This window comes from Triplophysa rosa, linkage group LG23 (assembly GCF_024868665.1).
Source record: "Triplophysa rosa linkage group LG23, Trosa_1v2, whole genome shotgun sequence".
Classification (NCBI taxonomy): Eukaryota; Metazoa; Chordata; class Actinopteri; order Cypriniformes; family Nemacheilidae; genus Triplophysa; species Triplophysa rosa.
The window spans coordinates 1,682,631-1,698,452 of NC_079912.1; the positions used below are offsets into that span (position 1 = coordinate 1,682,631).

The 15,822-nt window shown below is 41.5% G+C and overlaps 1 protein-coding gene across 3 annotated transcripts in view; it reads right to left on the reverse strand.

Annotated features, from left to right (window-relative positions):
- Positions 1 to 15,822, reverse strand: part of LOC130546690 (SH3 and multiple ankyrin repeat domains protein 1) — a 70,069-nt gene that overhangs the window by 11,264 nt on the left and 42,983 nt on the right. For all 3 annotated transcript variants that reach the window (XM_057322058.1, XM_057322059.1, XM_057322060.1), the window contains 5 exons: positions 12,279 to 12,361; positions 12,078 to 12,202; positions 10,446 to 10,581; positions 9,993 to 10,073; positions 4,349 to 4,408 (listed from right to left, as the gene is read on the reverse strand). In XM_057322058.1, coding sequence (XP_057178041.1) covers positions 4,349 to 4,408; positions 9,993 to 10,073; positions 10,446 to 10,581; positions 12,078 to 12,202; positions 12,279 to 12,361 — 485 coding nt within the window. The remainder of the gene's footprint in view (positions 1 to 4,348; positions 4,409 to 9,992; positions 10,074 to 10,445; positions 10,582 to 12,077; positions 12,203 to 12,278; positions 12,362 to 15,822) is intronic.

Here is a 15,822-nt window from a genome sequence, read left to right on the forward strand (position 1 = left end):
GGGGGGAGCTGTCATCAAGAGCATTAGCTCCGAGAACCAAGTCCGGTTGGGCCAGTATGGCGCAACTAGTACACTTGATGCTCCTCTTCCCTGACCTTGCACAGGGTCTGTGCAATGAGGCTCACTGGGGGGAAGGCGTACTTCCGCTTGTCTCACGGCCAGCTGTACAGCTAGGGAGTACCCTAGCGGGCAATGGGTGGTGTCCAGGGAGGCGAACAGTTCTACCTGAGCCCGCCCGAACTGTACCCAATGAGCTGGACTGCGCGGGGGTGGAGTCGCCACTCTCCGCGAGGCGTCAACTGACGAGAGAGCGCATCGGCTGTCTGGTTCAGGTCGCCTGGGATATGTGTGGCTCACAGGGATCTGCTCACCTGCGGACTCCACAGGAGGAGGCGTCGGGCGAGTCGTGTTAGCTGCCGCGAGCGAACGCCACCCTGGCGGTTGAAATACGCTAAGGCAGTTGTGCTGTCCGACCGGACCAGCACGTGCTTGTCCTGCACGAGAGGTTGTAGCCCCTTCAGTGCGGGTAGCACATCCAACAACTCTAGGCAGTTGATATGCCTGTGCAGGCGCGGGCCCGTCCATCACCCCGACACTGCATGCCCATTGCACACGGCACCCCAACCCTGCAGGGAGGTGGCTGTCGTCACCAGGACATGCCTCGTGACCTGCCCGAGAGGGACCCCCACGTAGAAAGGTCATTGAAGACCAAAGGGTTAGGGTGCGTCGGCAGAGAGGCGTAATCACCATTTGCCTGCTGCCGGTGTGCCACGCTCTCCAGGGAACTCGACTCTGTAGCCAGTGTTGGAGCGGTCTCATGTGCATCAACCCGAGGGGTATCACCACCGCCGAGGATGCCATGTGCCCAGGAGCCTCTGAAATTGTTTCAGGGGGACCGCTGACTGCTTGAAATATTCCAGGCAGTTCAACACTGACTGAGCGCGCTCTGCAGTCAGTCACGCTGTAATGGAGACAGAGTTGAGTTCCATACCAAGAAAGAGGATGCTCCGCACAGGGGAGAGCTTGCTCTTTTCTCGGTTGACCTGTGGTCCCAATCGATCTAGGTGCCGAAGCACTAAGTCCCTGTGTATACATAACAGATCTCGCGAGTGTGTCAAATGAGCCAGTCATTGAGATAGTTTAGTACCCGCACACCTCTCTCCCTGAGGGGAGTGAGGGTGGCTTCCACGATCTTCGTGAAGACTCGTGGGGACAGGGACAGACCGAAAGGGAGGACTCTTTACTAATATGCCTGACCCTCGAAAGCGAACCGTAGGAACGGGCGATGACGAGGGAGAATCGAGACATGAAAGTAAGCGTCTTTCAGGTCGATTGCCATGAACCAATCCTGACATCTGATAGATGCCAGGATGCGCTTCTGCGTGAGCATCCTGAACGGCAGCTTGAGTAGGTGCCTGTTCAGGGTACGCAGATCTAGCAACCCCCTTTTTGGGGACGATGAAGAACGGGCTGTAAAACACGTTGAACATCTCGGCTAGAGGGATGAGCACGATCGCTTCCTCACCAGAGGGGTGGCGACCTCGGCCCAAAGCACGGGAGCATCCTTGCCTCTGACTGAGGTTTGGAGGATGCCCGAAACTTGGGCGGGCGTCTGGGGAGTTGGACCGCGTAGCCGAGACGGATCGTATCCCGTAGTCACCGTGACGGTTTGGGAAGCTCTTGTCAGGCTCCCAGGGACCGAGACAGGGAGGCTAGGGGTACGTTCTGCTTCATCGACCTCCCGGGGGGTGGTTCGATGGCTGGCAGTGTGGATCCCTTGCCGTGGGGGGCCCCCGGAGAGGAGATCGGCTCTGCTGTTTTACCTGCCTGGCGATGATGTAGCACAACGCACCATCGATTGAGAGTGCATAGGCTGATGATTATCCTCAACATTGGGTCTTGCCTCAACATTAAGTTGCGGAACACCCGTCGTGTAGAGGGTGAGAGCGGCTGTGATAATACCCAGATGATGATGTAGCACAACGCACCGCCGATTGAGAGTGCTTAGGCTGCTGATTATCCTTGACATTGGGTCTCGCCATGACGCAACATCGAGGCAACATCGAGTTGCCGAACACTATCGTGTAGAGGGTGAGAGCGGCTGTCATAAACACCCAGAGAGAGAGAGAAAACTCTTAGAAGTGGGCTGTTGGGACGGGGCAGGAACCGTCCCGGATCAACCAACCAGCGAAGGAATGGCTGGGGTCGGGCCCGAAGGTATTCTCGATCTCCCTGTGGTCTTCCCATGAGGGCCGCTTTGGCCTCCGCCGCGGCTGCTGATGGGGTGGTGGTCTCCTCTTCGATGTCTTCTTCCGGGGGGCCACCTGAGTAGGGGGCGCCGAAACCGGAAGGTGTCGAAGAGGACCAGGGCTGCTAGGAAGCAGACTGTGCACAGGATCTCGACGGCCAGAGGGCAGCCAAGTCGCGGCGGGGGAGGATATCTTGATATCCTCTGTCTGCTTCTTTACTGTCGAGAACTGCAGCTCGACAGTATCACCAAACAGCCCCTCCTTGCAAGATGGGTGCGTCGTGAAAGCGGACTTTCTCGGCGTTACTCATCTGTGCAAGGTTCAGCCAGCGGTGTCTCTCCTGGACCACATGTGTGGACATCGCCCGACCCAGGGCCCACGCGGTCACCTTGGTTGCCCGTAGAGCGAGGTCGGTGACGGCGCGGAGTTCCTGCATAAGCACTGGGTTGGTCTTACCCTCGTGGATGCCCCAGCGTACTAGAAGCAGACCTCGTGTCCGTCCCCCTCCTCGATGAGTGTGTTGCACCCACAAGAACAGCGGGACATGCCACTAGAAAAAACTCGAACACTTCTGGAACCGCCGAGACGCCCAGGGGAAGTCGCCGCAGGAAGGGACAGTCCGCTGCACCATGTCGTAGAACTGGCAGTCTTGTAGTTGCTATCTTGTAGCAAAGTCTGTTGATCATGAGCGAAGGCTCCGAAGAACAAAAGGTGAATGAATGAGGCACGCCTTCTCCCTTTTATACCCGGATATCCAGGGGCGGAGTCCGGCATGCAAATTTCATTCGCCAATTTCAATTTTCATTGGAAGTCGGAAGCGATTGGTTCTCAGAGACGAACCCCATCTGTTGGCTTGACACAACATCGAGAGACCGACAGAAAGGGAACTAAAGTATTGTTTTCTGCTGAACTGAGATGAACAAATAGCAGCATCAAGTTGTGACTGATCATCCTCTGATAGCATTTCAGCATTTCACACGCAGCCTCCATGCACTCTATTTTTCTATTTTCTCATCAGTAAAGGGCTTGTTATGTTTTCCTAAGATCCACTGTATTCTTAGTGAACATTCATATGCTCGTTGTTGGGCGGTAAGGGAGGACCTGTGTAGATCGCTACTACTGGGCTTTGAGCTAATATATTTCAATGTCATTACCTCGGACTGCTGTGGGCAAGTTTCTTCATAGTGTCTATGTCTAGTTTCATAATGCCGTTTAAGGTTTCCACTTTTGACAACCGCAACAGGACGAGCAAACAAGACAAACCAGCCTCTCGATGCAGGGAGAATAAATGCAAATCTCTCGACCCATTCATCTCGGAAAACATGGTTTTCAGCATCAACTTTTCTAACTTTTGAAAAAAGACAGTTACATCTGACTGCGCGCTGTGCAGCGAGTCTGTCTCGGCTCTCTTCACTCATCGACGTCTGAACGTAGCAACAGTGCGCATATGTTAACTGTCCGTGGCGCCGTAGGACCCAAAATGCTACTGAGCGGACCTTGATGTGCCTGGTATAAATTTGATTGCATTAGAAAGTAATGTTAGGCGTTCATTTATTTATTACGTCAAAAGGCTTTGAGGTCCGGACAGACGCATCTCGTGGTCCGCATTCGGACCGGAGTCCGCTAGTTGGTGACCCCTGCACTAGGCCCTAGCTTAGGTTATAACTTGTAATTAAAACTGTTTAAAATAACAATTTGTTGCAATTGGGCCATAAAAACTGTGAGGTCCCACAATAAAGAATTCTCTAAAACACATGCAAATACTGTATGCCTAAAAACAATATTTTAAACTATGTGCATACAACTGTTTACATAAATATAAAATAATGTAATGTAAAACAATAAATAAATAAATCAAGATAAAAAATCCAACATTTCATGCCCTTGTCTCCATCATCAGTTAACACAACATCAGTGTATTGGTGCATCACCATATTCTGTAAAATATCCTGCAAATTCTGTATTTGTTATGGATTGAAAGGGCAACAAATACTGTTGATGGAAAAGCCACAAGAGTATAATAATATTCACGATAATGCAGATATGCAGGTATAGAGACATGCTGCCAGAGAGGTTAATATCATAATAAAGTTTCTTACTAAGAGCCATTTGATAGACACTCCTCTTCTTCTCTGGTGCTTGAGAGCTCTCTGTGTGATCTGACACAAGGAAAAAAATACACTAAGAAAGTACTTGAACAAATACAATATCTACAGTACAAACACACATATGACACTCGGACCATATGGACAGATTTCTGGCTCTAATGACATCATGCCTACACAGGAGGAGACCGGGGCTAGTTGTCACAATTTTTAGGGTAGGTTAGACATACTGTACCTGTTCAGTACAGTGAAAATATGATGTTACTTGAGTTTAGTTTAAGGACAGATTGATTCAAATTTAACAAACAAGTTTTTTTTATTTTATTATCTTACATATACAGTATAATTTAATATTTAAAATTAGTTAAAAAATATTCTGTTGGTTGTATTCTGTTTGGAGAAGCATTTTGCAGCAGAAGTAAACAGAAGGGTAAGTGTAATTGATTAATATTGTCTAATTGAGTTTAAAAGCAGTGTCGTTGCTTTTACTCCCGCCATGTCACGTGTTGAAGCCGCGTTTGTTTTCGTGCTGGTTTCGCTTGTTATTGTGAGATTTTGAAGGCGTGTCCAACACCAGGTAGGGTATTTAAACTGTGCTCTCGGTCCAGTCAGTGGGAGAAGCATTTTGCAGCAGAAGTCAACAGAAGCGCGTAAGTGTAATTGATTAATATTGTCTAATTGAGTTTAAACACAGTGTCGTTGCTTTGTTTACTACCGCCGTGTCACGTGTCGAAGTCGCGTTTGTTCTCGTGCGGTTTCACTTGTTATTGTGAGATTTTGAAGCCGTGTCCTGCTGAATTCAATACGCCCTTTTCACATGACGTCACGCATGTTCCGTTCTGCCGCGAAGCAGTGTATCATTACTTCCGCTAGCACTCCAGTTCATAAGGTGGTGGTAATGCACCTATAAGCTGATTTGCCAACCGCCAGTAAAACTCAAGAAGAAGAAGAAGTTACTTCCGCTAGCGCCTCAGAATGGAGTTTACCAAGTGGCTTGCACATCTGCCACAAATACGTCTAGATGATTTACAACGTCTTGCAGACAAATTTTCGCTAATGACAAGGTCAAAGCTAGAGAAAGGATACAAATTCTTCTTTGAACAGTACCTGTTTGATTATGAAGGTAAGTGTTTTGTTTTCTTTTTGTGTTAGCGAAGGTGCTAGGATCTTCTTCTTCTTGTTTGTTGCAAGACGGACGTTATGATACACTGCTTTGCAAAAAGGCGGAAGTTAAGTGACGTAATTGTGAAAAGGGCGTATTGCGTGATTAAAATGGGTACTAAGTACGATTAACCAACGTGTGCAGCGGTCGCGTGCAGCCATCATCGAGTGAAGACCGAAGAGTGTAAAGACCATCGACTCTGTGCGACACCACCGAACAAGGACACAGACAAGGCACTTGAGTATTACGTTTTTGCACTTCGACTATTGCACTTTATTTATTCTCTTCTTGTCATTTGTTTTGTATGTTCCTTGTTTCCCAGCTTTTGACCATGCATTTTGTCCTGACCGATCATTTCTGACTTCTATATCTTTTCTACTCTATCTATATATAAAAAAACCTAGCTCTGTACAATGTAGTAGGCTTTGTGAGACATGTTTTATTGTACTTATGCTTTTTGTTTTCCTAATGTTGACCCAATTGCTTCCATTGTTTAGCCAACTTATAAGTCGCTTTGGATAAAAGCGTCTGCTAAATGACTAAATGTAAATGTATTTTGTTCAAACGTTTGTGTAGTGAAACAGGAAGTTCTTTTGAACCAGCGTTGATTACGTCATCTGAAGTTGTCAAGTTAGCCCTTGTGACAACCATGTGACAACTAGCCCCAACAGGTGTCTCCTGTGTATGAGAAATCAGCGTTTCTCAACGGAGGCTTGTTCAAGATAACTTTATTCAAACTAAGACAAAACAAGCGACAAATGACAAATATACAGCTAAGCACTAGAATATTTTCAAGTCAAAAAGGTTGAGACTGTTCCACTGTTGTAGATACTTTCAGATGTCTGCATCAATGGCTATCATATAGTTTTCATGTGTTTCACTGACTATCAGCAGTCAAAAAACAGAAACACATCTGTACACACACACACAAGGGGGGAAATCAGGTCACCTGATTTCTTCATCCATGGTGAAGCTGCTAGAACAGGAAGTCTTATTAGAGTAAAAAGGTGCTAATTTTTGTGGACACGTACTATTTTTCTTTTTTAATTGTGTTTTTAGCATCATTACTTAATTCAAAATAATTTCATTTAATAGTTCTACCAATCAGTATCATTTACCAGTGCTTTACTAAAGTTAGGAGATCTGAATCTATTACTAGTTGCCATGGGAACAAACTCATCTGAAAGCCAAAAACATGATAGGATTTTTTACAGTCGCTAGTTATGGTTTTTATTACTATCATTACTCGTGCCATCACTATCAGGTAACAGCACATGTCCTATACTGATGTACATACTGAGTCTGTTAAAGTGACTGATGATGTTAATAATTTAGGAACATTTTATCCAACTGAAAGAACATATGAACCTCTCAACAAATGCTGATGAATACATGTTCTGAAAAACATGTCCAGGGGAGATTTCCCACCAAAAGAAAAGAAATATATACATATATATATATATATATATATATATACTGTATATACATACAAAGGATTTGGGACATTATTTGAGGATTTATTTAAACGACTATTAAAGAAATAAGCATTATTGAAAGAATTATTACTGTCTTGACAAATATTTTAGTAATCCAAATCTAAGAACAATCATTACTATGACAAACGAAAATTGTATAAAAATCTCATTAAAATGATTTCACTTGTAAAAATGTGGTATAACATAATATAATAAAGATACAAGTGCATTAAAGGGATAGTTCGCCACAAAAATGAAAATTCTGTCATCATTTACTCACCTTTGAGTTGTTCCAAATCTGTATGTATAAATTTCTTTATTCTGATGAACGCAGAGAAAGAAATTAGGAAGAATGCTTATAACCAAATTTATCCCCCCCCTTTGACTCCCATAGTAGGAATTTTTTTTCCTACTATGGGAGTCAATTATGAAGGTATTACAGTAGCAAAACTTGAGAGCATGTAGATTTTAATTTGTGAACTTGTAAAGTAAGTATTTGTACCTGTACACTAAAATGTACACCCACAGCCCCAATGTCAAAACTTGTAAAATAAAAAACTGAAGTTGAATATTGAGATTTGCACTCGTGGACAAAACTCACAAATCTGTCTTCTGAATTTGAAGTTGCAGAAAAATAGTCACAAATGTGTAAACTGGCATTTACTAAAATACATTGGCAGATACAAATGCATAGCACATATTTACACGTTTTCCTAGATTCAGATTTGAATTGCAACCACAAATAGGCATCTACAACCTCTCAAATCTGTCACAGCAGTTTCAAATCTTCCCGCCTTGACTTTTGCTACTACTTTCGCGATAAACCCGTTGCAAAACTAACTTGTGCACTTGAAAACTCAGAGGCGAGAGAAAGAACGGCATTTGATGACGTCACGCTGCTGAGCCACACCGCGCCCTAATGGCAGGAAAAACCACAATTTAAATCACTAATACAGTATTTAATTTAAGATGAAACTCTAAATCAATAAATACATTTTCCTTAACAAAAATACTACTTACGGCCACTTTTTTACTATAAATTAACTTTTATATTTTATTCTCTTTTATATTTACTGCAGTATATCTTTGTTCTATTTTTGTCCTTTATTATATATTTATTGCTTTTCTACCCCATCTGCAAAATATATATTTTTACAGGTACATAGGCTACTGAATGACAATAAAGATATTGAATCTGATAAGGGTGATGTATAAATTAGCAACCTAATTAACAACCTAACTTAGCTGAAGCAAGTTCGCTGACGATAATGATCAAAATTAAAAACAGAAAATGTACAGTCAGCCTGTCATTGTGTAAGGCTCCTATATCAGAATGATCAGAATCAGTTCATGTATAACACTGAAGAGGTTTATTCGGCAATAACAACCGACTGGATGCATTATCCTGCGGCTAGTAATTATCACATGAGAAAATAATTGTACACTAAATGTTGATTAAATATGTTTAAGCTCATCTGTTAAAAATCCAAACCTTCCATGAGAAAAGAAACTTCCAGGTAAACCCACAACCCCAATGGTGGCATTGCACAGTCCTGCATACAATTTCTGTTCATTTTCCCTTTATTGAAAATAACAAAAAAATATAAAAAAGTAGAAATAGCTTAAAAGTGCAATAATGGTCAATAATACATTGCTCACTGAATTTAATTTACATTTATATTATACTACCAGGAACGTGTTTTTTTTTAAATATTAATATAATATTGGTAACATTATAACTAAAGCAATAATAATTCTCAAGGGCTAGGCTATAGAATCATAATGTTGAACTGTGTAAATGTACATTTTTATATAGCATATCAATGAACATTATAGTATACATAACGGAAAATGTAGTCAGCCTGTCATTATATTTTAAAACAAACAGTAGTACACAACGTATTATTGATAGTATACAGAATGATATCATTAAAATACATTACGAAATTATATCTATACAAGATAGTATAAGTCATGGAATAATTATACATGATAGTATACATAAGTCTGATGGTTTCACTTTAGTTATTTAAACATTATTTAAACTATTATTTGCTAGATCCTTTCATTGCCATTAGGGCGCGGTGTGGCTCAGCCGCGTGACGTCATCAAATGCCGTTCTTTCTCTCGCCTCTGAGCTTTCAAGTGCACAAGTTAGTTTTGCAACAGGTTTATCGCGAAAGTAGTAGCAAAAGTCAAGGCGGGAAGATTTGAAACTGCAGTGACAGATTTGAGAGGTTGTAGATGCCTATTTGTGGTTGCAATTCAAATCTGAATCTAGGAAAACTTGTAAATATGTGCTATGCATTTGTATCTGCCAATGTATTTTGTAAATGCCAGTTTACACATTTGTGACTTTTCTGCAACTTCAAATGCAGAAGACAGATTTGTGAGTTTTGTCCACGAGTGCAAATCTCAATATTCAACTTCAGTTTTTTATTTGACAAGTTTTGACATTGGGGCTGTGAGTGTACATTTTAGTGTACAGGTACAAATACTTACTTTACAAGTTCACAAATTAAAATCTACATGCTCTCAAGTTTTGCTACTGAATACCTTCATAGTCAATGGGGTCCTAGATCTGTTTGGTTATAAGCATTCTTACAGATATCTTTCTCTGTGTTCATCAGAACAAATACATTTATACCGATTTGGAACAACTCGAAGGTGAGTAAATGATCACAGAGTTTTCATTTTTGGGTGGAAGCTTTCCTGTAGCTCATTGGTTAGAGCATGGGTTCGATCCCAGGGATTGCACGTACTCGGAAACAGATTAGTAGAATAATGCAATGTAAGTCGCTTTGAATGAAAGCGTCTACCAAATGCATAAATGTAAAATAATTCAACAGGCTTCTGTAACAAGCAAAAGTAAAGAAACAAAACACAAACCTTTATCCACTGCAGGCAAAGCAGCGAAACACAAACAAGCACAACATCAGTCAAACAGAACAATAAAGACTGAATCGTACATATGACCTCCATGTGTGTGTGTGTTTTATACCCATCTCCTCCAGTTCTGAAGTCATGGATTTGGAGCGAAGCGCGATAGCTGGGGGCGTCAGTCGCCTACTTTGCTGAGGAACTACAGATAGACCAAATATATAAAAAATATTCATTTTAACTTATACATACATACATAAATAGTCCATAATTATAACTACTGTAAGCGATTTCAATCAATTTCAATGCAAGTATGCATAACATTCTCAGTGTTGCTACAAGGGATGCTGTAGTTAAATTACTCATGTAGTCTATTTCTTTTTAATCTGTTTTTAACTAGCTAAATGAGAATCAACACATCCAGTTAAATGGCACAAACATTTAAAGCTACAGTAACTTGAAGTATGTACAGTGGGTCCCTGCACTGGCCATCAGATAACAGTTGCATTTGTATAACTAAATACAGTTCCATACAGTATAGTACAGTATGTTTCTATCCAGCAAATCCTCTGACCTTTCTTTTTAGGCATTTCCTCCATCTCAGGATTCCGCGCAACCATGACGACCTTCACCATCAGGCTGTTGCCGCCTTGACGGATCATGTTCACCACCTGCCTGTGTCCCACCTTAACCACATTCATTCCATTCACCTGTAAAAATACATAACATTCTCATACAATGAATCTGCAAATACATAAGTTATACAGATATGGATTCAAATAGATGTACATAGACATATTTACAGCACTGTAGTTTATTATTGGACAATAGGCATCCATTCTTCCACACCATTCTGGGGTCTTCATTTTCATCATGGACAAATATCTCATTATTTGCTAAAAATGCAGTTAAATTCAAATGTACTTTTTCTATAGCGGTTTTGCATTGTTGTTAGAATAATTATAAGACATTAAATAGTTTCTTAACTAAAAAAGACAAAAAACTCTTTCAAGAATGGGACGTGCGTCAGAAATAACTGATTTTATCCAAAGGTTTGTACCTGCCTTGAGGCTTTATGAGGTGACAATGTCCTAAAAGGGTATTTAGTTTTTCTTAGACTTAGACATTTAGTCAACTAGCCTAGCAGGATGGATAACATGTATAATATTAAACAAATTATGAAACAAAGAATGACAATTATTTGCCATAACAAATTGTACACTAACATTACTAATTGCAATATGTCAGCACAATTATATTTAATATTATATTAAAAGTGATATTGACAAGTTCACCTTAACAACATAAACAAACGTTACTGTGCATGCGCACTTTTGTGACCCCATCTGAACGTCCGGTACACATTCACAAACACTTGTCTCTCCAATATTTTGAATTTAGACTGCGATACCAAGCTCAATCGCTAGATGTCAGTGTACCATACGGTTTCCTTAAATGCGACCAAACTACAGGACCCATTCCACAAATTGTTTATTTAATCAAATTAACATACAACAAAATCCAACAAATCGTTTGTTTAATACAATTATTATACAGTAAAATAATAATACAAATGAATATTAACATAATTTCAGTAAAATATAAATAGTTATATTATTAGACGCTAGCCAAACACAACCCGGAAGTTAACTGGGGGTCAGGCGCGCGTGGTTTATAAGTATAAAAATAAGCATCATTTTTTCCCCATTGCTAACCCGCGGTAGACTTGCTGTAGAGTACACTTCAACACCGCAACAACAAATAGTGGGGGTTAAAATGACTGTGAATCTAAAATACCAGATACAAACGCATGTGTATGACATCACCACTTGTGGGCGGAGCCCAGGAAATGCAATACTACACGTGTTTGCTTGTTAGGCAGCGTGTCTTGGAGCGCACCAATAAATCTATAAAGTATAAAGATGATGCACACTGAAAATACAAGATCTAAGATGTTTCACGTCATCATCTTTTTCAAATTCAAATGAAGGCAGGTCCCAGAAGTAACACAGTAAGTCTTAACATCTCGAGAGAAGGTGTTAAGATTGTTCAGTGCAGGCCTTCACACCTCACAGATGGAGTCTGTATAATTGAGCCAGTTTTGGCTTTAGTAGCGCTGATGTAAAACTCAACCTTTTAACATTCTGTCACTCTGTGAAAATCATCTAAAAGATTAAGCGTAAATACAGGAATCAACGATGCTAACCTCTATCAGAAAGTCCCCCATCCGCAGACCGGACCTCCACGCGACTCCCCCTTCATCCACAGACTCCAGGTACTGCAGGGCAGGAAATGCTGGAGTCGGGCTGAACTCCTCCACTGGAGTCTGGGCTGAAGAGATCACAGGTGTGATGCGCTCGGTCTGATGCTATGATGTGTGAACCGGCGGTTTGTGAATGTTACTCACCTTTGGCTCCTCGGAGAACAAAACCAAAGCCTTCATTGTCTTTTTTCTGCAGAAGTACAGTCTTCTCCTTGATGATGTAATCACTGCGAGAGAAAGAGAGAGAGATGCTGATTTAACACTCTGGGCAGGTGCTGTGAAGTGTTGCTATCGCATTTTGATATAATCTATGAGATGTCAAATCTTCACGTCACACCTCTTTTTATTAACTTGGTTTGAAAATCCAAAAAGCAAAATTGACATCACAGACCAATTTGAGAAGGTCGTGGCAATTCGTAATTGTAACTATTTCTCGAGGCGGCAAATTCATATAAATTATACAATCTTTTTTTTTTTTGCTTTTTTCTAATAATACATGTTTTGTTAAATCACATTGTGCAAATTCATACGAAATCGCTCCCTTGTTAAATAACTTGATTCTCATGAGATCACTCGCGAGAACCACACGATTTCAGTAAAATTACAAAACTTCAGCAATTCGAAAATATTATGAAAGAGATACAGGCACATAAAACAAGAACTTGATTCAGTTAATCCACCAGTTTGTCCACACCCAAGAAACATCCCCATAGGTTGTTTATTATGCAGTTTAAGCAGTTTATTATGATCTACAGCTACACATATGTTTTCAAGTTAAGCGTAAACGCAGATTGCTACATACATTAAGTGTGAACTTGATCCCAGTTTTCAATTCACAAAACTTGCTTTTGCATTTATGCATTTGAGCCGACACTTGACATAACCGACATCCGAGTTATACATTTTTATCAGTGTTTGTCTGTGAGATTTAATCTGTCGATGAGGGCGTAAATTTAGTAAACGCTCCTTTAGAGAGTGACAAACGACCTATACTGTGGTATTGGGTTGGAGGATGTAATGAACGCCATTTCGATCACATATGACTTTCTGTAATTATTAGAATTTTCAATTTAAACTTCTTTTTGAAAATATCCAGAATCACATTTTTAGTTTTGTTAAAGTTGATCCGTCTTGAATTTCAATCAAACGCCATAGCAGTGTTTTTGCTGGCATGTCTGACATCGTTTCCCAGTTTAACATGAACAGTTCTGTAAAGCAACATCATGTTGGATCTGTGTAGGAACGACAGCAGAAAAGATTCATACATGACGAAATGCAAGTGAGCGCATCTCAACTTTCTATGATGTTTTGCTGGAATCTCCACACACACACCCATAATGACTCACACACCTTTTAAATGATTCAAAAACACATATACATGTCACGCAAACACACGCACTCATCTGCAACATTAGCCCACGCCAGAAAAATAAAATGTGTCTTGAAGCAAATCCGCTATATGAGAGGTGACAGCCGCATTTACGTTCAAATGCACACATATACATACACACACACGCACACATACACATACAGAGGTTTGATTTACGAAAAACGACAGGCGTGCTGACCCCAACAGACTACATTCACACACAATGATATATACCCAAAAACGTCAAAACATCGATTCTGCTCAACGGTCTATCTTCTACCTCTTCAGAGCATCCATCTGCCTCTCTCGCCCTCCCTCTCTCTCTCTCCGCAATAAAAGAACGGACGAGCCGATACCTGTAAATGAACCAGACGCTGCGATTCTGGGGACCAAGCGAGGGCCATGAGGATGACAGGGAGAGAGGGAGAGACAGATCTTTCTCTCCATATCCCCCCATTGCCATGTGCCCCCCCTCCTCGGAGCGCACCTCCTCCTCTCCAGCCCCTCGTCTCTCGGTACGCGCACAGCCAGAGGAGGAGAGGAGGAGAGAGAGAGACATGGCGTATCAAGAGCCTACATGCTTAAGACAGAATTGGATGAGGGAGGAGGGGAGAGAGAGAGAGAGAGAGAGCGAAAGAGAGAGAGTGAGAGAGAGAGAGAGAGAGAGAGAGAGAGAGAGAGAGAGTGAGTGAGAGAGAGAGAGAGAGAGAGAGAGAGAGAGAGAGAGAGCGAAAGAGAGAGAGAGGGTTTAAAAGAGCGCTTACATTCACTCACTGCGACATTCAGAGAGCGAACAAGGAGGGGTGTGTGAATAAAGAGGCGGGCACAGAAAAGCAGAGAAAGAAAGGAAAGTGTGTGGGAGAGAGAGACGAGTTTTAAAGGGACAGTTCAGCCATAAATGAATATTATGAAACCTGTAGGATGCCTTTTCTCATACAGAACACATGTGAAACATTCACACACAACGACGGTTCATGGTGACCACATCTGTCACGCCGAAAAACATCAGTAGGAGATTCAAATCAATATTCACCAATGAGGTTTCCCAGCCACATCTCATTTGCATATATTTAAATATGTAGCATTACACCCGCTTTGACTTAAACGTAATGCATTTGTGGTGCTTTTATGTCCTTTTTCAAAGCTTTATAACCCATGGCCGCAGTCTACTGTCACTGCATATAAAAGGAACAACAACAAAAAAACACCAGAAGTGTCATTTATGTGACTCATGCGCTCTCAGAGGCCGTTAACATGAAACTTTTTATGCATTTTGGCTGTTCATTTACACGACAACGGCATTTTGGGGGACTGAAAACGCAAACTTTTGAAAACGGGTCTCAAAGTGCAAGTTTTTGAAAACGACGGCATAGGGAGGCTCAGAGATGACGTATTTTTATATGCAAAACCTGGAAGCGAGTTAGCATTTTAGTACTTCCGGTTCCATGCTCCAATGTCTATGGGTTTTTTGAAAGGGTTTTTGGTAAACGCCCGAAATAAGGTCTCTGGTAAACAAAACCTCTAAATAGTTTCACGTTTTATTCTATGACATAAAACACACCAATTATAACCCGCTTGTGATTTTTTTAAAGCCTTATTGTGTCTTAAAAATGACGGTTGCTAACAAGTTGCTAAACGCGACCTTTGGCGGGGACGTTAGACGTCATCGCGCATATGAAGCTCACAAATAATGCAACATGGGAACAAATCTCTTAAAACGTAGATGAGGATTCATTCACGGAGTAATTACTTACCAGGGAACACGTTTTTAATAAAGTTTGAAAGAGTTGTCGGAGGCTTGGTGGTGGTGACGTTTATATTGAGCGACCTTAAGTGTAGTCTGTTTATAGCATCGTGTTAACTTTTTACTTCTGACGATTGTTTTTCGGCTTCAAAAGTAACAAATGTGGTGTAAAGATTATCTTGATAGACAAAGTGTAAGTGTCATAACCCTTTGTTAATCAAAGAGCTTATTTTTTGCAATTTTCCAAAAGTTTATTAGAAAAATGCATAGGCTTTCGATAGAGGGAACCCGTGCGCCGCTAACTTCCTTCTCTTTGGCTCCCTATTATCGTTTCCATGTACAGTAAACTCTGAAGGCGGCGTTTTCCAAAAACGATGACGTCATAGGCATGCGTATTACGCGTTCAGTCTGTACGCATGCGCGAGCATTCCCCAAAAAATAATGATGGCCTCCATGCTGCTTGGTTGTGCTGCGTGACATACTTATTATCATTTCTCCAGCAAAAAGTAGATTTACTGCACCACTACAGCCAGCGGAGACATGGTATTTATATACACAAACTATAAACGCACATA